General features: G+C 43.8%; 1 protein-coding gene across 12 annotated transcripts in view; it reads left to right on the top strand.

Annotated features, from left to right (window-relative positions):
* Window positions 1-1,512: 1,512 nt before the first annotated feature.
* FTCDNL1 (formiminotransferase cyclodeaminase N-terminal like) overlaps window positions 1,513-21,747 on the top strand; it is a 140,538-nt gene continuing 120,303 nt past the window's right edge. The window contains exons 1-6 of one of the 12 annotated variants that reach the window (XM_005310339.5): window positions 1,724-1,859; window positions 4,005-4,095; window positions 6,002-6,125; window positions 10,701-10,796; window positions 12,983-13,135; window positions 14,964-15,155. In XM_005310339.5, coding sequence (XP_005310396.1) covers window positions 6,011-6,125; window positions 10,701-10,796; window positions 12,983-13,135; window positions 14,964-15,155 — 556 coding nt within the window. In that variant the 5' untranslated portion in view covers window positions 1,724-1,859; window positions 4,005-4,095; window positions 6,002-6,010. The other 11 variants (XM_065560891.1, XM_065560890.1, XM_005310340.5 and 8 more) reach the window with 11 other exon arrangements.

Below are 21,747 nucleotides of genomic sequence, written 5' to 3'. Positions count from 1 at the left end.
GCTCCTGCTCCAAAGAGCTTACAGCTCTAAGTGGCATATGCACACTTTTCCTCTGATCTAGCATGATCTAGTCATTAGCATTTAGTCTGACTGCACAGTCACCAGGGTAACTGGTTCCTGGCTACCCTGTGTTAGAAAGGCCAGGTAGTAATAAGGCTGTAGAATAGATCAGTGGTTCCCAAACTGGGGTTCGAGAACCCCTGGAGGTTCGCGAAATGTTACAGGCGGTTCTCAGGAAAAAATTCTCTAATGGCGGACAGAGATGTCCCTAGGGAACCTGGGCAGCACGGGGCCAGCAGCCTGGAGCCCCTGGACTTCCAAGAGTTAAGCAGATCAAAGCAAGCATTGCTATCATGCTGAGGAGATTTAAACGTCAAGACTCCTTATAAGAAATGGAAAGGGAGGTGGATATTTTTTGCTGTTTTTAAAATTGTATAGGCAGCTAGTATTGCTTTTAAAATTATTATGAACAATTTTAAGCTTTGTTGTAATGTGCATTGTTTGCCTGGACTGCTCAAGACCTGAATGCTTGTGTAGGAGGAACTCTTTGAGTTGGCTTCTTAAATGCCTTCATGCTGTTTCACATCTGAAATATAGGAGCCTTGTCTTATAACAGGCTTATTCAAAGTGATACAAGCTATAAAAGTGAGATCTTGGAAGAGTGTTGCCGTTTTCATAATGCAATAAAAATACCGTAATGATAACTAATAATTAATAACAAATAGTGTGTAATGAGCATGTCATAAAAACAAATTTTATATTTCCAAGATCACTGCTTTTATAATTTATACTCAGGTAAAGGAGAAAATCCCTGGAAATATTAATTTTTAGGAGGGGGTTCACGAGACTTGACATATTAGTGAAAGGGGTTCACAGGTTGTTAAAGTTTGGGAACCACTGGAATAGATCATACATGACAACTACTCCTGTTCTTTAGCAAAATGCTTACGTCAAGTTTTTTTGTTTTGTTTTTTAAACAGGTGCCTAAAATTTAGGCACATAAATAAGTGACCTGATTTTAAAAAACAACTTCACTGGGAATTATTGGATGCTCAAGCCACTTATGTTGGAAATCAGGCCACTTAGGCCCTCATTCAACACACTTACATGCAGGCTGTATCTGGGCCTTATTCCTGCAAAGAGCCCTGCACCAGGTGGGCTCCTGAACCCATACAGACCACCATTGAAGTCAATGGGGTTTTGTATCACTGTAAAGAACAGCTTACATGGATATAGTTTCGGGTTTGAGGCCTTAGGTGCCCAAATATGAATTTAGGAGCCTAGCTTTATGCCTGTTTTGAAAATTTTGGTATTGGCATATTCCCACTCTTGCCTTGCCAGAAAGCTCTCCTACCTCAGAGTACCTTATTTAAGTTCAAAGGCCCATCCATATTTTCCTGTTTCTGGCTGGCAGATATGTGTACATCATGCAAAATGCAGAAAGAAAACATAAGCTACTCCCCCTCCATGTTTGGTAAGTGGTAGGTAGCAGGGCCAGCTGCACATCATGTTGCTATGGGAGCAGCACAGTATTTGTTGGAAGGGAACCCAGTTTGCACTCAAGTCCCCCAGTGATCTGGGAAAAAAGCCACCCTAGGGTGGGTCAATAGTGCTATCAACTATTTTGCTGCATGTATATGGACGGATCGCACGGTCCTCCCCCCAGGTCTCTATCTCAGCAGTAAATTCCCAGCTGGTCGATGCAGCAAGGAGGTGCAGGAGGCGGGGTGAAGCCGCAAATGCCAGCCCTGGAAAACTACGTGCTGCCTGGATCCCGGCCAGGTCAGCGAAGCGGAGGCCGCCGGAGGAGGGAGGCAAGAGGCTGCGGATTGTGCTCAGACATTGTCCGCCCTTGGCAGGTTGGAGTCGATCGGGAGCGGGACCCGGCTACCCCTGGAGGTGGGAGCCGGAGCCCCAGACGGGAAGAGGCGGCGCCGCGGTAAAACAGCCCGGTTGAGCGGCCCCGGCCAGCTTCCCCTTGCTGCACCCGCCCTCCTGGGATCGGCCGGCTGCACCCCCTTGGGCAGCAGCGGGGAGCGCCCTAGCGCACACCCCCGTGGGGACTGTGGGTCCCTTCCCAGCTTCCCACACCGGGGTCTGCCCTGGCGCGGCGCTGGACTGGGCCTTTGGAGTAGGACAACGCCCCCCACGGCAAGGCTCCGCCCAGCCAAACCCAGGCTCCGAAGTCAGCCGCAGCAGCCCTTGTCCTTCAGAGACGGGCGGCTCCAAAATGCCACCAGGGCTCGGGGAAACTTGGTTTTGGATCCAGATTTGAACTGCATGGCCCAGAGCCTGTCTCTGTTTATAGTGTGTGTTGTAGTTGTATGGCGTGCACCATACTGCTAACCCCAAGCATTCAAAAATCATGTCAGGCACCTAAAATTATGAAATTGGCTTAAAATCACATACACACTCTCTTTCTCTCTCTGACACACTTCTTTTTAGTTGCTGCCTGGTTTCTGAGCCTTTAGCGTGCACTTGGTTCACAGTTTCTCTCAAGCCTTTCTCTGCAACTGTGCACCAAAGCTAGAAATTGTTTCACCAGAGGCAGAGATTCTCACATACAGTAACTCCTCGCTTAACGTTGTAATTATGTTCCTGAAAAATGCTACTTTAAGCGAAACAATGATAAGCAAATCCAATTTCTCCATAAGAATTAAAGAAAATGGGGGGGTTAGGTTCCAGGGAAATATTTTTTGCCAGACAAAAGATTATATTTTATATATATGTATACACAGTGTAAGTTTTAAACAAACAATGTAATACTGTACACTGCAATGATGACTGTGAAGCTTGGTTGAGATGGTGGAGTCAGAGGATGGGATATTTCCCGGGAATGCCTTACTGCTAAAGATGAACTAGCACTTAGCTGAGCCCTCAAGGGTTAACTCATTGTTGTTAATGTAGCCTCACACTCTACAAGGCGGCACGAATGGAGGGAGACAGACACCCTGTGTGACAGAGAGAGACATGCATTGCCCCTTTAAGTATGGTGATGCCACTCTAAGTTCACTGCCCTTTTAAGTAGATCAGCAAGTTAAGACAGCAGCTGCTGCCAGCAAGCTCCCTCCGTCCTGAGCCCTGTTGTGTCCCCCCTTGCTCTGTGGATGAGGTAAAGAAGTAGGGGGGAGGGGGACACCCTGACATTAGCACTGTTCTCCTCCCTTCCCCCCCAGCAAGCAGGAGGCTCCCGGGAGCAGCTCCAAGGCAGAGGGCAGGAGCAGCACATGACAGTGGGGGGAGGAACAGCTGAACTGTCTGGCAATTGATAGGGCAATTGGGTGACTGCCGCACAAGGAACTTAGGGGAGCGGGGAGCTGATAGGCGGGCTGCCGGCCTACCCTGGTTCCAAGCCCCCACCAGCTAGCTGCAATGGGCTGCTCTTTCTGCAAGCGGTGGACAAAACAGGCAGCTGCCAAACAATGTTATAAGGGAGCATTGCGCAACTTTAAACGAGCATGTTCCCTAATTGATCAGCAACGAAACAACGTTAACCAGGATGACTTTGAGTGAGGAGTTACTGTAATCACTTGATTCCAGGAGCTGGAGCTTTAGAAAAACACCACATATTGCAAGACTCATGATAAAATTAGCAGAAATTGGCAACATGAACATCAGCTGCAAAGCTGGATCTATGTTCTGCTGTGTCCTTGACTTGCAGTTGGGCAAAATCATGTAACCCTGCTGTGCTTCAGTTCCCCATCTGCAAAATGAGGACAATAATACTCCCCTGCCTCACAGGGCTTTGTGAGGTTTAAGGCTCTGGTCCTAGAAATGCTTAAGCCTGTTTATAGTAAGTTTTGAGATCCTTGGATAGAAGGCACTGTAGATATGCAAAATATTATTAACTGGTAGTCTGTGTAAGCCTAAAATTATTACTTTATGTAAATTGTATGTATTGTATGTGAACAAATGTTCTATAACTGATTCTCTCAGTTTTATTTCCAGTGGGGAAAAATATGAGCATGCTACATAATCAAAATACTCCTAATTCCTCTGTGCAGCTGGTTATTTCAGTTCCTGCGGTGGAGGTAGATTTTCCAGCACCTTTTTGAGCAATTCAGATCCAGGGGAAATCCAGACTTAGAATGAGAGGTGGGAACATGGGAAATTAAGCCCTGTATTTTGCACTGAAAAGGTCTGTCTATGCTGCAGCTGGAAGTGAGTCTCCCAGCCCAGGTAGGCAGACTCCTGCAAGTGGGGCACCAGCTAGTGTGTTAAAAATAGCAGTAGGGGAGTTGTGACTTGGCTCTCTAGCCTAGGGGGTTGGGTGGGCTTGAGCAGCCCCACCAGCAGTCTACAGACTGCTGTTTTTAGCTTTCTTGTTCCAGCCCCACTTGCTCCAGTCTGCCTGCCTGGATGGGGAGGCTTGCTTCCACCTGCAGTGTAGACATACCTTTAGGTGTTGCTCTAAATGCCAGATAAAACAGCTTAAAATATGCAAACACAATGAAAACAAGTGAACGGCAGAAGTTGTCTGCTTTATAAAAGTAGTGCCGGCTGTTTTATCTGGTTACAAAGGTTTAGGGGGCTTTATTAGTATGCTAGTATTCATATTTGTATAGAAGCTCAGGCTCAAATCCTGGAAGCTGATCCATGCGGGCAGACCCTGGCACCTGCATGGAACCCTATTGAATTCATGAAGGTCCATTCGATTGGATTAGCTTGCAGGAGTAAGGCTTTAATTTATATAGATTAATAGACTTTTGATTGTGTTCTATAACATGAAAATCTGCATTCTTAACTGCCCAAACCTGGTGCTTCTCCAGGTTAGTCATTAACTTCTAATAGGGTTCCCAAAACACTGCAGATCTGTCAGTGACCGTCAGCAATACTAATTAAAAGTATTATTGCCATAGTATGGGACACAAATTTTGTTTTCGAATGTGTGTCCACCACGACACAAACATTGTTGGCCAGAGTGCTTAGGACAGACCACAATAATAATAATGACTGACACTTGTGCAGGTGTAAAGCCTTCCATTGAAAGAGCTCAAAGCATGCCATGAAATTTACAGTATGGCTTGCAAGTTGGCCACATCTGAGGGCAGAACTTGGATTGGATATATATATATATATATATAGAGAGAGAGAGAGATCTATATCTATCCAGCTATATAGAAAATCACTATACCTGACACTGAAATGCAGCCTCGTCTGTTATGGAAGGTGGCAGCTGTCTAACTACACAACTAAAAGAGAAGAGCACCTACCCAGTAGAATAAAAGCTTTAGACGTCTATTCATTCTAACAGATATTTAGATACTAATCCTTCTGTGGTAGATAATGAAACATTTGAAATGTATTGGTTCAAGGTGAAGTCATGGATGGTTAACTTATAGACTCATAGACTCATAGACACTGTCCCTTCTCCAACATTTTGTACCTAGCCTGGATAGTATTTCAGTAGTGTGTAATTCAATTTATTCACCTCAATTTGGGTTATTGCTGATTATGCACTGTATGTATCTTATGACTTTAAAAACAAACTTTGTATTTGTGGATAATCTAAGCACTATACCCAGATGTGCAGACACTTTTTTCTTTACCTGTGTACTATATAATTTTTTAACATTAGCTTTAACAAAATTTTTAAATCGGGTGCCAGCGAAGTGTGAATGAGCTTGTAAAAGGTCCTTGAGACAACCTGGCACACTCCTCATTTCCACCTGCACTGAAAGGCAAATAATTTCAGTTTTATGGCATAGTCCAGTTTTTAGTGGCTTGAGTGATTGTACTGAGTTTGCTGCTAAACTGATGATGTGTGCATGGCTATTGCAACATGTAATGGCTTCTCAAATAAACCTCAAGATTTCATTCCTCTTTGTGAAAAGAAGATGCTGAGGTGAAAATTTATGCAGCATTGGTTGCTTAGTTACCAAATAATTGTCTTTTTTTTTAAAGTATATGGGTTAAAAAAGAAGTCCAGAAATGAAAACATGAGAAAGAGTGAAAGCATGAGGATGAGAGAAGAAAATATTTTCTTATGTTTCTGTTTCAGAGAGTGAAAATGTCTTCCACCAAAGTGGGCTTTCGTCTGGCTGCCTGTTTACTAAACATTTCAGAAGCCAGAAAAAAAGATATTGTTGAGAAAATAGCTAAAGCTGCTCTTCATGATGATAATGGTAAGAGCAGCAAACAGAATAAGTTGGAATAGGAGCATTTCAATATGATGTTCATTAAATTGTATGCTCTGTTATCCTTGAGATAAATTATTACAATAGTTTAACTTTTTTTGGTGATGTTCTCAATTTATGGCCTTTTTTTCTTTTTTGCTGCTTGGCTCTTTTTTCCTAATATTTTTCCAGCACATTATATTTCTGCAGGGGGTACCAAACCAAAAAATCTATACTAGTGGTTCTCAACCGTTTCTGTACTATGACCCAGAGTTACAAGAGAAAAAGGGAACACGTGAAACTAGTTTGTGACACCCTCCCGTCCCAACTTGAGAATCCATGACCTGTATTTATGTGGCCTACTGTCATACAACATCCATTAACACAGATACTTTTTGCTGATGGCCTCATGATGGATTAGTAATACACTGTTTTTATAGCCCCTCCGAAGGCAGGGTCTCAAAGTGCTTACACACTTGAGTGAACCACGTACTTCCTGTGGGATAGGTGGGTAGTATTATCCTTGTTTTAGTGGTCCGGAGAGACTTAAAAGACTCAGAGACAGGCTACGTGATTTACTCCCAGTCATGCATTGAGTCAATGGCAGAGTCACAAATAGATCTCCTGGGCTTTACCTCAACACTATTCTTCCTCCCTAAGACTGGTGCTTGGGAAAACCTCTTGTGGAGAAGGGACGCACAGTCTCACCTTTGTCTCTGTCCGTTCTCTCTTTCCCACGCATTCACTGCCCTCTACTGTCCCTTACTTTATTTTTTCCCACCTTTCTGTCTTGTTTTGTATCTTACATTTTTTGTTTGCAGTTTATTTTATTTTTTGCTGCTCCCTCCCTCTTTCCTTCAGGTCTCTCTCCTCATCCCCTAACTGTTCTGGTGAGCCTGGCAGAGACTCTCCACTCTCAGCCAGCTATTGCAAGCCCCCTTTCTCCCTAGTCTCTGCAGTACAGCAGCACTGGCTTGGCTGATAGAGAGCATGGTGTAGTACTGTGTAACACTCCCTGGGGAGGGAGGAGAAGAGCCCAGGGGCATCTGCACCTTGCAGAAGTCTGCCTGCCTACCTTAGGGGGAGTTTGACACCATGATTTGGTCGGGAGTACCTGCTTGATTGTATTGAATGTAGATATGCATGTTAGATAAATATAGGGTTACCATATTTCAACAAGCAAAAAAGAGGACGGGAGGAGCCCCGCCCTAGCCCCGCCCCTGCCCCTCCCACTTCCCGCCCCCCCAGAACCCCCAACCCTCCCCCCGTTCCTTGTCCCCTGACTGCCCCCTCCTGGGACCCCTGCCCCTAACTGCCCCCCGGGACTCCACTCCCTATCTAAGCCTCCTTGCCTCTTGTCCCCTGACTGCCCCAACCCTTATCCACACCCCCACCCCCAGACAGACCCCTGGGACTCCCACGCCCCATCCAACCACTCACCACCCCCTGACAGCCCCCCCCAGAACTCCCAACCCATCTAAACCCCTCTGCTCCCTGTCCCCTGACTGCTCCGATCCCTCTCCCCACTCCTGCCCCCTGACAGCTCCCCCCCAGAACTCCCAGCCCCCTACCCCCCGCTCCTTGTCCCCTGACTGCCCCCTCCTGGGACCCCTGCTCCTAACTGCCCTCCAGAACCCCACCCCCTACCTGTACCCTGACTGCCCAAAACTTTCTCCACTCCCCTCCAAAAGCCCCCCCCGTTTCTTGACTGCCCCCTCCAGAACCTCCCTGTCCCTTCTCCTGCCCCCCCTTACCCTGCTGCTCAGAACAGGGTGTTGGGCTCTGTGCCAGCCGGACACATGGCTGAGCTCCCCTGCACAACACAAAACCCGGTCCCTGGCCCTGCACAGGGCTGCCGGAGCGAGCTGCAGGAGGAGGAGCTGCTGGCCGGCTCAGAATGCAGGGACGGGGGGGTGGGAGGAGGAAGCTGCTCCGGAGTCCAGCCCGGGACTTTCCTGCAGCCCTCCCAGCCGCTCGCTCTGCCGGGGGAGGGGGAAATCCCGGACATTGTGAGTGCTTTACAAATTCCCCCCGGACGCTATTTTTAGCACACAAAAGGAGGACATGTCCGGGTAAATCCGGACGAATGGTAACCCTAGATAAATATGTCCCTCTGCAGAGAGTCAGCCTAAGGCCTACGCACCACTTAAGTCCCATGTAAGCCCTCAAATTATTGAGTTTGTGTTGTGCATAGATGTTGTGCTGGCTGTCTGCAGAGAGGTGAATTTCACCTTTGAGAAGAAATGTACCCAGAGTTCGCTGGAGGGATGTGTGCCATTGAGAGGGTAAATTTTAGTACAGTCAAAGAACTTTCTCTGGGGTCAGCTGTGTTTCATTGCCTCATAGCATCTTTGCTAATTAGATGCTTTTGTTGGGAACATGAACAAACAATCCAGAATATGAGAAATGCTGTTTAATTTTCTTGGTCTGAGAAAATGCATATATATAGATATGTTTTAATCAAACCATTTATAGTAAAGCAGTTTGGTTGTTACCTAACCGGTGTTTTGATGTCCGGTTATAGACAGCATTAGCCCCACAGCCAAGTAGTAACCTATGTATTAATTCTTAATGATTAAATGTTATATAGCAGCCAGAACACAGCATGGCACTTTTCAAAGACTTTTAAAAAGTTATGCTCCCTGTCCCAGAGAATTTGCTGTCTACATATATGCATATTAAGCATGCCACTCCATTGCATTGATTTTTAACCATTTCTTTTTGTATTCTCTTTCAAACTGTTTTCTGATCTCTGTGCATTTAAACACTGGCTTGCATTTTGGAAGAAGATTGGAGTATCTGTGAAAACACCTGTTAAATGTTGAAGAAAACTCCTTAGGAGTTGATATGCAGCTGTAGTTTTTTTTGCTGTTAACGCAGAGAAAATGCCAGTTCTGGCTCATCATTTTCAGAAACAGCAACACTTAAAGTTACTTGGCTCTGTGATTAAGTGAGTGTACAAAGAAATATGCGGCAGCCAAACACTGATGGATGGCTAGGTCTTGACTCATAGTTTTATTAGCTTATTAGTGGCAACAGTTCAAATGGAATTATAGCTATTACACTCCATTACAAATATCAAACAATTTACTTCTGCTGAAATTCATGCTGACAGCTCTGTTTGCCAGCCATCTTTTTTTTTTTCTATACGGATATTCAGGGAAGAATGTTTTATTCTTTCAGCAATTTACTCCGTTGAATAGGATGAAAATGAGACTAAAAGCTTTTCAGATTGAAAAATAAATTCATGTTTTTTTCCCATCAGGAGCTATGTTGAAAAACTACTAAAATAGCAGGATCTCTGATCTCATTTCTGGTTTTCTTTCACCACAGAAAAAATAGGTGTGAGCTGATAAGGAATTTACAGTGTTTAATTGTTAAGAAAAGAGATTTTTGTGTTTTTGTAATTTTTTTCAATTAAACAAGAAAAACTTACGTGTGAAATAGCTTCAAGGTGACTGATGTAAATCAACATATCTCAGGAAATTCATTTAAAGCTGTTCTAAAGGACTCCCATTGATTTCATTGGGCTTTGGATCAGGCCCTTTAGGCTAAAATTCTAGGCTAATGCTTAGCCCATAATCACTTCTGTATTCTATGGTTTGTCTGGCAGTGGTAATGTGGATATGACTCAGAAAATACTTGCATCTGTTTCTCTCTCCCTCTGATTCTGACCTTTTGTCTGAATGTTATAATTTATTCACCAGAGGGCCAAATTCTGCCTTCACATGCACATATGCAGCTCCCATTAGCTTCGATGAGAGCTGCAACCACAAAGATGAGGTCAGAATTTGGCCTCCGACCATGTCTTTGCACCATGGTTTTCTGTAATTTATACCAGGGTCCTCTCTGCTGTCGCCTTTCATTCTCAAAAGTGTGTTGGGACATAGTTAATAAGGTCCCAATCCTGCAGATCGTTATCTAGCACAGAGTGTTAGTGGCCTCAGTGGGACTCAGGCTGTGCAGGCTCAGGGCTCTGGGTTAGTGCTGTTTGTAAGGTGGGGGGTTAAAGTAGTATTGGATTCAAATGGAGTACAGCTATAGAGTATGGTCCTGATGGTGCAGCGTGCTTTCTGTGCGACGCTGATCCCACAATTCCCAGGAGTGTCCCCCCAGCACTTGATGTCAGTGAGGAAGCGTTCACGAGGAGGCATTGAGGGACTTGCAGAATCAGGCCTGGGAAGCTCACTCCTGCACTCCAAGCACTCCCGTAGAAGTCAATGGACTATGTGCGTGAGGAACAACCTCTTTGGTAGCAGATCGGAACTCCTGAAGGTTTCAATACACATATCATGAATACTCTAAATAAAGAGACATCATAATTTAGGCCCCTGTTCATCAAAGTACGTATGTAAGGACATGTTTAAGTCTGTCCCTGTTTAGCAAAACACTTAGGCCTAGATGCAAAAACAATGGGATGTCTAAATACCTTTGAGGAGCTGGGCCCTAAAAACTTAACTTTAACCATGTGCCTAAGCCCCATAAAGTTTGGCACATGCTTAAGTGATTGGTGAATCGGGGTCTTAAACATCTGCCATTTGATGTGTATGAAAAGTCTGAAATCTCTTGTTTTTCCTCCCACAGGACAGAAACATTCTCAAGCCACAGTACTTAATATATTTTCTGATTATGATTACAACAGATCAGTCATAACCATAGCAGCTCCCATTGATATGTTAGGTAAGAGGATCTGTTATGTTGTTTAAATATTTTTACACTTCAAAAATTCTCTTTCTTTCTGTTAATTTTCAGATAACTTCTGCTTTGACTGACTGGGGAAATAAGGGCTCATCTCTGGTTTCCTGCCCTTTATAACTACCTGGAGGCTTCCTGGATAAATTGGGAGTTGGAATTGTTCAATCTGAACATTCTGTAAGTAGCAAGCCTCAAACACACCATTTTTAAAATGGGAGAACTGCCTAGTGATGGTATAAAGCTTCTTGGAAAATAACCATGTGAACTTTAGCAAATTGTTGAGAAGATTTTCACACACACAAATGGATAGTAGCCACCCAGTTCTCCTTCATGCCTCTAAAAATGTCCCGCTAAATAAATAAGGACAGGTTTCAGAGTAGCAGCTGTGTTAGTCTGTATCCACAAAAAGAACAGGAGTACTTATGGCACCTTAGAGACTAACAAATTTATTAGAGCATAAGCTTTTGTGGACTGCAGTTATGCAGCCGAAGAAGTGGGCTGTAGTCCACGAAAGCTTATGCTCTAATAAATTTGTTAGTCTCTAAGGTGCCACAAGTACTCCTGTTCTTTTTAAATAAATAAGGTTTCTGTTGTTCCAGTGGGAAAACCAGTGGATCACTTCATGAAAAGAACCGTTACACTCAGATTACATTTGATAAGAGTTACCTGCAGGCTCAGTTCCAAAATGGATATCCATTTTGTTTATACACTTCAGAGGAAGTTATTCAGAGCTTTTGATGTGAGGTTAACATGGATCTTGTTTGGATAACTGAAATAACGAAAAGTGGTATATATTTCTAAAGTTACTTGGGACTGATGCTTTCTTAAAGCTATATAATGCCATTTCTTTTAAAACAGAATTCTCTGTGGTTTCCTTGTTAGCATGATCAGACTCTTATTTATTTAGCAATTTGGTAAAGTTCACAGTGATATTTTACAGTAATCTTTACACCATCACTAGGCAGAATTTCCGTTTGTTTCAAAAAAGGATGTGTTTTTGTGCTTGTTACTTTCATTTTAATTACTCATACATCACAACAAGCTTAACTCTGATCCCAGATGGATACTGTTCTTCCATTAGTAATCTCAGAATATAAACACACCATAGTGCCCTTCTGAAAAAGAAACATAAAATAATATATGTTCTCATTAATGTCCCATGTTGATCAATTTCTAATGCTAGTTCACATACATAAGTTTACTATAAATTATATTACACACTTTTTTTTATGAAACCACATATACAATGTAATTCTAAAATAAAAGAGCAATTGTAAGTTCCTTTTCCAAAAATTTGTTGTAAAAATACATCAATTGATAGTTCCCATTTAACAGTTTCCTTAACAAGAAAATGCTCCTGGATTTTTAATTTGTATAGATAAGATTATTTTGAGGAGAATACATTTCTTTCTTTGCCCACATAATATACACATTCTGACCAATATTAGATTTATCCTCTTACTTATTAATTTCCTCCATTAAGTGCTATGTTTTTTTAATAAATGATGTGATAAGTAAGTACATTGTTGTCACACAGTACCCTTAACATGATTTTTAATTTTGTTTTTAAATATGATGGAGAAATAAAATAAGACTCCTTCCCCCCCCTTAAAAAGGCGCTATCCAGATATTTGGCATGTAAGTGAAAACAGTATATTGAGTAGAAAACAGAATGAGAATGTAAAGAGCCAGCAAATATTACACATTTTAGCATTCAGTACTTCAGTAAAATAAACTGTTACTGAGTTTGGTCTGAAACCAAAAACAGCAGGATACAAAATTAATTGCCTTGTGATGAGATTTTTATTTCATTCCAAATGTTTTTTAGTCCATTTCTGTGTTTAATGCACAGCTTTATTGAGGTAAGCACATTTCTAAGAGTTACAGGACCTTGAAATTTCCTCAACACATCTCTTCTAAGATCAGCGGGGGGAAATGGTGCTATTAATGTATAAAGTGAATTAGAAAGAGATTATCTGCACCACTTTAGTCCTGGAGCAAGAAGCTGACTGTAATTTTAACTTTCCTGTCTCTGTTGTTTGGTTTTAAATTAGTTGTGTTTTCAAATAGAATCCCTTCATGTGATTCAGAACAGAAGTGTCCTTCTGACTAATCCTCAGTGTTTTATTCAGGTTTGACTGATCCCTAATTGTCTATTTTGCATTTGTTAGGCAACTATGTCATTGCTGCCTGCACTGAGGCTTTCCGGTCAATTGATATGGCTATCCAGGAAGGAATCCATCCTTGCCTTGGAGCAGTGGACTTAGTTCCTATCTATCCTCTTTTGGATGTAGGCATGGAGGAATGTGGAAAAGTGGCTCAAAGTAAGTGGAAGTTTTAGAGTCCCAATTCTGCTGATGGGATTGACGAAGAGCAAGGATGATATTGTTCCTTACATTCTGTCTCTGGCCTTTTCTAGAATAGGGTTTAAGGGTACGTGTTTCAACTTCCCCTAGGCTTTAACATGATCAGTTTATACGACTTTAAATTCTAGCATGTGCATTAAGCATGTGCTTAAGTGCTTTCCTGAATTGAGACCTGAACCAAAATGGGGTTAGATAAATTTGGCTCTCACAGCCATGCAACTCCATGCTGGGTGTCAAAGCCATGACCTCTTGTGGTCAGCAATGCTTCCCATAAAAAGAAGAACAGGAGTACTTGTGGCACCTTAGAGACTAACAAATTTATTAGAGCATAAGCTTTCGTGGACTACAGCCCACTTCTTCGGATGCATACTCTGAAACAATGCTTCCCATGACATTCTTTGCATTAGACAGAGTAGCTTGCTTGCAAAGCATTTTGGGACTCTTTAGGGTGAAAATATTCTGTTCCATTCAAGTTCTTGTACCTTCCCTCATCACTCTAATGTCTGAGCTCCTTTCTGAAATACACTGAACGATGTTATTTGCATTCATCACGTGATTTGTCATGTGATGTTATGCTGGTGACTTGACAGTGCTCCTCCTTCTGCAGCAGTCTCAGTCCCTGAAGGCCTGGGGATCAAGGTGCTTCGATTGAGACTCAAACTCTTCCTTTGTGTGTCACGGCTAGAGTGGACACTTCAGATAGAGATGGGTTTCTGACCTGTAGTAAAAGTGAAGCATGTACAAGGCTTCAGTGTTGGAAGGTTAAAATCCCTGCACACTAGCTGCCTTAAATAAGGCCTGGTCTACGCTGCGGAGGTTGAAATCGATCTAACTTATGCAACTTCTGAAGTCGACGTACTTAGATCTACTTACTGCTGTGTCTTCACTGTGGTAGGTCGACTGCTGACGCTCCCCTGTCGATTCCGCCTGCACTTTTCGCTCCAGTGGAGTACTGGAGTCGACAGGAGAGTGCTCGGCGGTCGATTTATCGTGTCATGCGATAAATCGACCCCCGCTGGATCGATCGCTCCGGAGGTAAGTTTAGACATGCCCTAACTGACCTGAAAGAAACAAAGCTGAAGGGAGTTTTAAGTGACTTTGCAGACACAAGATACACATTAGTGCAAGTCAAGCATATACAGTCAATGTAAGTGGATTCCAAACTGCAGACTTTATGCACTTTCTTATTACTCTAAAATCCCAGTGAAAAATCCAATTGTAACCACTGTGTTGTCTGTTATACATCTATAGGAAAGCTTTTGTGATAACAATATAAGCATTATTTAAACTACTGTACAAACAGCCTAAACCAAAATGAAAGGCTTATCCTTGACACAGTCACTGAATGCATAATCTAAATATCCAAAGTTAAAACAGAACCACCATAAAAGCAATAGTTTGAAGTGAAAGCAAATAATCCTGAGTAGATGCCTTCAGACCACTTGAACAAAAATTAAACAATGTGCATGGCCCCTTCAGGGCACTGTGAATTGGGGAGCTTTAATCCTGGTGTAGGAAGTCTCTGTGAGGTTATAGATTCTAATCTTTATGCTACCATTGCTGCATATGGCCTTGTAGACTATGGAAATATAGTACTGGATCAGAGTGGCACTGGAATGATGGGTCATCATAGTGGCATTCAGTATGGATAGGGTGTGGATTCTGATCCTTCCATTGTCATGTTATTTGTTTTTACTGCATTGGTCTCATTCAATTAAATCAAATCTAATAGTTTTGCTGTAAAGTTAAACATTGATGTTGTGCTTTTAAAAATAAATTTCTACAGGCATAGCTGAGATTTTGACCCTTCGTGTCCCAGGATGCAGTATGTTTCTTTTTGGGCAAGCTGATCAACCTGAGAAACGAAGTTTGGTTCAGAGAAGAAAACAGCTGGGTTGGTTTAAAGGGAGAGATTTCAAGTCAATGGAAGTTAAACCTGATATAGGAGCTGTGCCTTCCCAAAGATACGGTCTAACAGGTAGGAATTGCACTGCTTAATACCTGGCTAAAATATAGAATCTGATATGGTTAAAAATGCTCACTGTGGCCAGGTCTGAAGCCCATTGCAGTCAATGGAATGCCTCTCACTTACTTCAATGGGCTTTGGATCAGGCCCTGTAAAAGGGCCAAATCCTGAAGCCCTTTACTCAGTCCATACTCAGGAGAAACTTCCATTGACCTATGTACCTGAGTAAGGACCTCAGGATTTGCCCTGTAATAGAATGTATTGAGAAAATATTAGTAGCCGATTTAAACATGTAAGGCAGTGTTTCCCAAACATGGGACGCCGCTTTTGTAGGGAAAGTCCCTGGCGGGCCGGGCCGGTTTGTTTATCTGCCGTGTCCACAGGTCCGGCTGATCGCGGCTCCCACTGGCTGCAGTTCGCTGCTCCAGGCCAATGAGAGCTGCTGGAAGCGGCGGCCAGTACATCCCTCAGCCCGCGCCGCTTCCAGCAGCTCCCATTGGCCTGGAGCAGCGAACCGCAGCCAGTGGGAGCCGCGATCAGCCGGACCTGTGGACACGGCAGATAAACAAACCGGCCCGGCCCGCCAGGGGCTTTCCCTACAAAAGCGGCGTCCCAAGTTTGGGAAACACTGATATAGGGCAATAAATCTTCATAATGCTATGAGAACCGCAATGAGGGAATCAGTTTTAAAACACTCTGATTATGAGGAGAATGTGACAGAAAGAGATTGTCGTAAGCATGAGAAGCAGCTTATTTTAAAGCTGTTGAACAGTTTTTTGTGGCACTCTCAAAACGGAGCAGAACTCTCCATCTCTTGTATGTTTATGAGACCTGCATCACTTTCCATCTTTACTAGTAAATCCACTTGGAACTGAGAGATGATGAAGACTGGTACTTATCACTGCTTTCTCAGCCAGCAGCTCCCTGAGAAGAAATCTGAGAGAGAGACTTCCCTAAGCATTTGAATTCCTCTTCCCGGCTACTTTTCCTGATGGTCATTTAGAAATATGCAGATAACTTTGGCTAAATCATAAATTATTTTTTAAGTTTATATGGAAGTTTGCCTGTTGAGCATTCTGCCTCTAACCCTTTAAGGAGACAGGTCGGGATAGTCAACTATATTGTTAGCTAGATGCAATACAAACAGTCAGTATTACAAGGCAGAAATGATTTAAAAATCAAACATAAGGGCTATATTTTTCATACTAAAATGTATCTGTATGCAAGCTCTTGTGTGTATCAGATTTAATTTACAGGGTTATGCATCTTCAGCTGAAAAGTGAGGAGGATAAGAACAAGAATATTCTTCCTTCTGGGATGTGAAATCCTCCATAAAAAGGGCACCTAGGAAACGGAATTTTGTGTCTGTATACAGGATGTTGATGATTTGTGTTGGGGTCCAGAAAGGAACCTAAAGAGTTAGGTGCTCAAGTCCCATTGAAAATCCCACCCTAGGTCTGTGCCTACAAAATACTTATATTTGTATTATGATTATTGACTTATTTGTAAAGCACCAGTGCTTGGTATATTCCAGGCAATTGCTGGATTTCCCCATGGATGCCATGATTCAGCAAGGTACTTAAGCATGTTCCTAAGTTTAAGCAGGTGAGTAGTCCCACTGAAGTCAATAGGGCTACTCACCCACTTAAAAGTTCTGCAAATGCTTAAGTACCTTGCTGAGTCGGGCCCTAAGATTCTGATCCTGTGAGCACTTGTGCTCTTGCTTCTTTTTATAAAGTAATGGAGTTTAAGGCCAGAAGGGACACCAGCTCATCTAGTCTGACCTCCTGTATATTACAGTCTGCAAACACCACCCAGCACCCACACAACTAAACCTAACAACTGAAATGAGACCAAAGTTTTATTGCCCCCGGGAGACTAGACTATTATGTGCTGCAGGCAGAGAATAGGAGGGAGCAAGGTGCACCAGTGTCCAAGGCCCCTACAGTGGCAGGGAAATGATTAAGTGAGAGAGACCCAGATAATTTTGGTAAGTGACCCGGACCCAACGGCTTCAGAGGAAGGCAAAAATAACCCAACATGACTGCCAGTCTGACCTGGGGGGAAATTCCTTTCCAACCCCACACAGGGTGATCAGTTAGACCCTGAACATGTGAGTAAGAACCAGCCCGCCAAGCACCTGAGAGAGAGAATGCTTGGTGACAACACCCCAGAGCCCTGTCCAATATCCCATTTCCAGCTGTGTGGCCTTCAGAGGAAGGAGTTTAAAAAAAACCAAACATATCCAGACTTCATGGGGGGGAGGTAATCCCTTTCTGATCCCTGTAGGTGTCTGGCTGAAACCCTGAAGCATGAAGGTGAGTAGTCCCATTGAGACTGTTCACGTGTGTAAAGTTGAATATATGCATAAGTGTTGGTAGGATTGGGGGCCAAGTTGAGACTTGTATAGGTAGTAATAACAGTAAGGAGCTGGGTGGGGAGTGTTGACACTGCTCTTTTCCTAACTTGAATCGCTGCTGTGAATGTCACTTGTGTGTTATATTTATTTTCCCATTAAACCCCACTATATTTTTTCTCCACAATTTAAATGATTAAAATATAAAATCAGTGCCATCTGTCCAGCTCCAACAGTGAAAAGTACAATAACACATTAGTCCACATCCCCACAATGTAAGATAAAAGTTTGGTAAAGAAGCAGGTTTCAGTTTCAAGTTTCCAAGATGTTTTTTTACAAACAAAAGTAGATGGTAGGAGAAGACTTTAGAAATAAATGGCAATGCCCCTCCTTTTGTGAATGTTTTATTATTATTTATTATAACAATAATTCCTAGCTCTTATATATAGCTTTTAATGAATAGCTCTCAAAGTGCTTTACAGAGGAGGTCTGCATCATTATTCCCATTTTATAGATGGGGAAACTGATGTACAGGTTGGTGAAGTGACTTGCCAAAGCTCAGTTGAAGATCTATTAATAATGACTTTCAGGTCTATAAATAAGCAGCATATTAAAAAATAACAACCAAACCCTTTTAACATTTATGCAGTCATTTAAACACTGAAGCCTGGTATGTTGACAGTAAATGGTGCGTGTGCTTTTTAAAATAGATCAGAGTTGCTCCTCCTCCATGACAGGTAATCTAAACACTGATTATATTGGGCATCAGGGAGTGCTGCATCTGACCAACCTCCAGGCGGTGGCCTCACCCCTATGAATTACACATGATCCATGTTGATTAAATGGATAGACTCATCGCTCTATTGTTCCTGGACTCTGACAGTAAATTCCCAGTTGTGAAGAATTGTTGCAAAAGAAGCCTTTAATTGCTGCTGCTTTTAGTTGAATCTCGATAAAGAATTCAAGTGACAAGTTGGGAGAGCACTCCCAAACTCTTGTAAGGCAGAGTGCATAGCGCTTGATCCTTCTCCTGCTGAAATCAGTGAAAACAAGATAGAAATATATAAGCATGGTCAGACGTTCTGTCCTGTTTCAAGAGCTCAGAACCCAGCACTGCAATGAACTGAGATGGAAGGGCACCACAGGCATTGCTGTGCACATGAGACAGCCACCTATCCTATATTGCTTCCGAAACGCCACCCCTAGAATTGCCACAACATATAGCTTCTGTGATTATCTAGGGCAGGTGTGAGCTGTGGACATGTGTGCTTATCCTTTTGGAGTTCATCAGCATGATACAGATTTATCAAACTCACGCTTGTGTGATGACCTAGAAACTCTACCTGAGGAAAACCTTTCACAATTCTTGCTTACAGAATGTATGGTAGAAGAGCTCTGAGCACACGCATGCAGGTCAGGACTAGAGCAGGGTGAAGAATACATTTTTTTGGTTTGCTGGCAACTCTGAAAAATAAAATTAAAAAACTAGTTTCCGGTCAAACTAAACCATTATTTTTTTTAATTGTCAAATTGGAAAGTTTGGGGGGAAATTTATGTTGGGTCAAATCAAACATGTTTTGAGAATTTTTATATTTATTTTTAAATACAAATTTGAAGGAAATCTCAAAAGGTTTTATTTTAAAACATCTCAAACAATTCAGTGAAACCACCCCAAATTTGCAAAATCTGCCTTTTTTGCCCCCTCTGACAGTTTCTCCCCAGCTCTAGTCAGAACAGAAGGGGCACCAGGGTTGTTCCCAGAGCTACAGAACTAGCAGGTTTGGCTTTACTTTTGCCTCCCAAGTTTTACTTTTGAATCTGGCAGCTGAACAAATTCCAAAATCTCTAAGTTTCATTTGAGCTCTGCCTGCATGCTGGGCTAATGCACTGTATGGGGATGTGGGTTCTAAAGCACAGACATACTGTACATTAATTAATCCAAGTAGACCCTGCTGGTTCCCGCTAAATGTTCCCTACTGCGCTTTAGCATAGTTTGAAATGCTGTATGAAACAGAACTAACAACGTTAAAGCATAGTAGGGAACATTTAGCACACACCAACAGGTTCTACACCGGGGTGGGCAAACTTTTTGGCCTGAGGGCCACATCTGGGTGGGGAAATTGCATGCAGGGCCATGAATGTAAGGCTGGGGCAGGGGGTTGGGGTGTGGGAGGGAGTGCGGGGTGTGGGAGGGTGTGCGGTGTGCAGGAAGGGGCTCAGGGCAAGGGGTTGGGGCAGAGGAGGGGTGCAGGGTGTATGAGGGGGTTCAGGGAAGGGGGTTGGAGTGCAGGAGGGGGTGCAGAGTGCGGGAAGAGGCTCAGGGCAAGGGGTTGGGGCAGAGGAGGGGTGCAGAGTGTACAAGGGGGCTCGACAGGGGGTTGGGGTGCAGGAGAGGTGCGGGGTGCAGCAGGTGACTCAGGGCAGGGGGTTGGGGTGCGGGATGGGTAGGGGGTTGGGGTGCAGGCGGGGTGTGGCAGGGGGCTCAGGGCAGGGAGTTGGGATGAGGGGTGCAGGAGGAGTTTGGGGTGTGGGCTCTGGTCTGGCACAGCTTACCTGGAGCGGTTCCCGGGTGGCAGCGGCGTGTACCCGGGGCAAGGGTAGGCTCCCTGCCTGCCCTGGCCCCACACCGCTCCCAGAAGCGGCCAGCACCATGTCCCTCCGGCCCATGGGAGGGAGCGGGGGCAAAGTGCTTCGTGTGCTGTGGGTACCTTCCCCAAAGCTCCCATTGGCCGCGGTTTCTCGTTCCTGGCCAATGGGAGCTGTAGGGGGCAGTGCCTGCAGGCAAGGGCAGCGCGTGGATCCCTCTGCCCCCTCTTCCCCAGGGGCCGCAGGGACATGGTGCTGGCCGCTTCCGGGAGCGGCGCGGGGCCTGTGGTGCCACAGGGGTGGCAATCCCGTGGGCCAGATCCAAAGCCCCGAGGGGCCGGATCTGGCTTGCAGGCCGTAGTTTGCTCACCCCTGTTCTACACAGACTAATTACAGTGCAACGCATTAAAGGGCTTTTGTAATCATACCCCTATACAATATACATTACCCTATGGTATAGGCAAACAGTTGGGTACAAGTCAAGGAACATCAAGTGAGGTGCAGGAGCATACAGCAGACCAGGTTCACCTGAAGCTGTGCTTGAAAACCAGAACTATGACCATTTAATCTGCTTTGGGGCATCACACCAAAGTTTTGCTCTGCTGTGCTTCAAATCTGCCTTTGGTTCCGCTCATTTGCATGCCAGTACCTAGTGTGTTTCCAGCTCATTTTTGTTCTTTAGAAGCACTGCAGAGTTGATCATGGAACAAACCGACTAGTTTGCTTTTTAGCCAGAGGAAGAGAGGAAAGAGCTCAGTGCTGTTTTGTGGGGTTTTATTTTTGTTCAGGCTGACAGTGAAGCTGTAAGATTAATCTCCATACTAACGTCCCAATTCTGGCAGGATGCTATGCCTAAATGACTGCCAAAAACCCACACGCAGCAGGAAGATGACAGGGTGGATATTTTCCATCCACCCAAATCCTGGCTCCCCCAAAACCCTGCTGAGCAGCTGCTCCACAGGCCATCCATGATAGGAGCCAGCACAGGGATCAGGGAGTGTGGTCTGCATGTCTTTGCAAACGTGCCACGGACCCTTCCTCCGTCTCCTCTCTCCCCAGCCTACAGATTATTCACTTGTGATTCTAGCAAGAAATAACTCATATTGGAATCCAGTCACTGACACTCTTTAATGTTCTAGTTCAGCTGTCTTTTGTCTAGCGGATGCCCTTCAAAATCCACAGGCGCAGTTCTTGCCTGTGTGTGAACTGCAGACGAGTACAATTTTGGTAGATCTGGCTATGGCCATATATAATGTGAGCAAACCCTCCAAAATGTCTTTTACAATGCGGTCAAATACTTCATTCTGGAGCACGCAATGTTACTATTTCACTGTGGGCTTCTCCACAGCATCCCAGTTGTATGATGGTCTATTGGGGATTCAGTCCGTTGCTTATAGTCTAATCTAGATTTCTTGAACCAAAGTTCCCTGATGCATAAGGCTTGTGCATGAAACCAGCTGGGTGTCCCTGCCCACTTACTACCAATTTATTTAATTTGAAAACATCCTGGGAAAATAAGCAGAACCATTGCTGAGTTATCTACTCTCCTCCAGATAAAATAAAGCTCTTTGTATACTTCTGGGGGAAAAGAGTACTCTCAGCGCCTTTGATTTTATTGAGAATGACAGTGTTTGTATCCTGTTTAAGAAAAGTTATGATATG

Source organism: Chrysemys picta, chromosome 11, assembly GCF_011386835.1.
Source record: "Chrysemys picta bellii isolate R12L10 chromosome 11, ASM1138683v2, whole genome shotgun sequence".
NCBI lineage: Eukaryota > Metazoa > Chordata > Testudines > Emydidae > Chrysemys > Chrysemys picta.
This window is presented reverse-complemented; position numbering and strand designations above follow the sequence as displayed.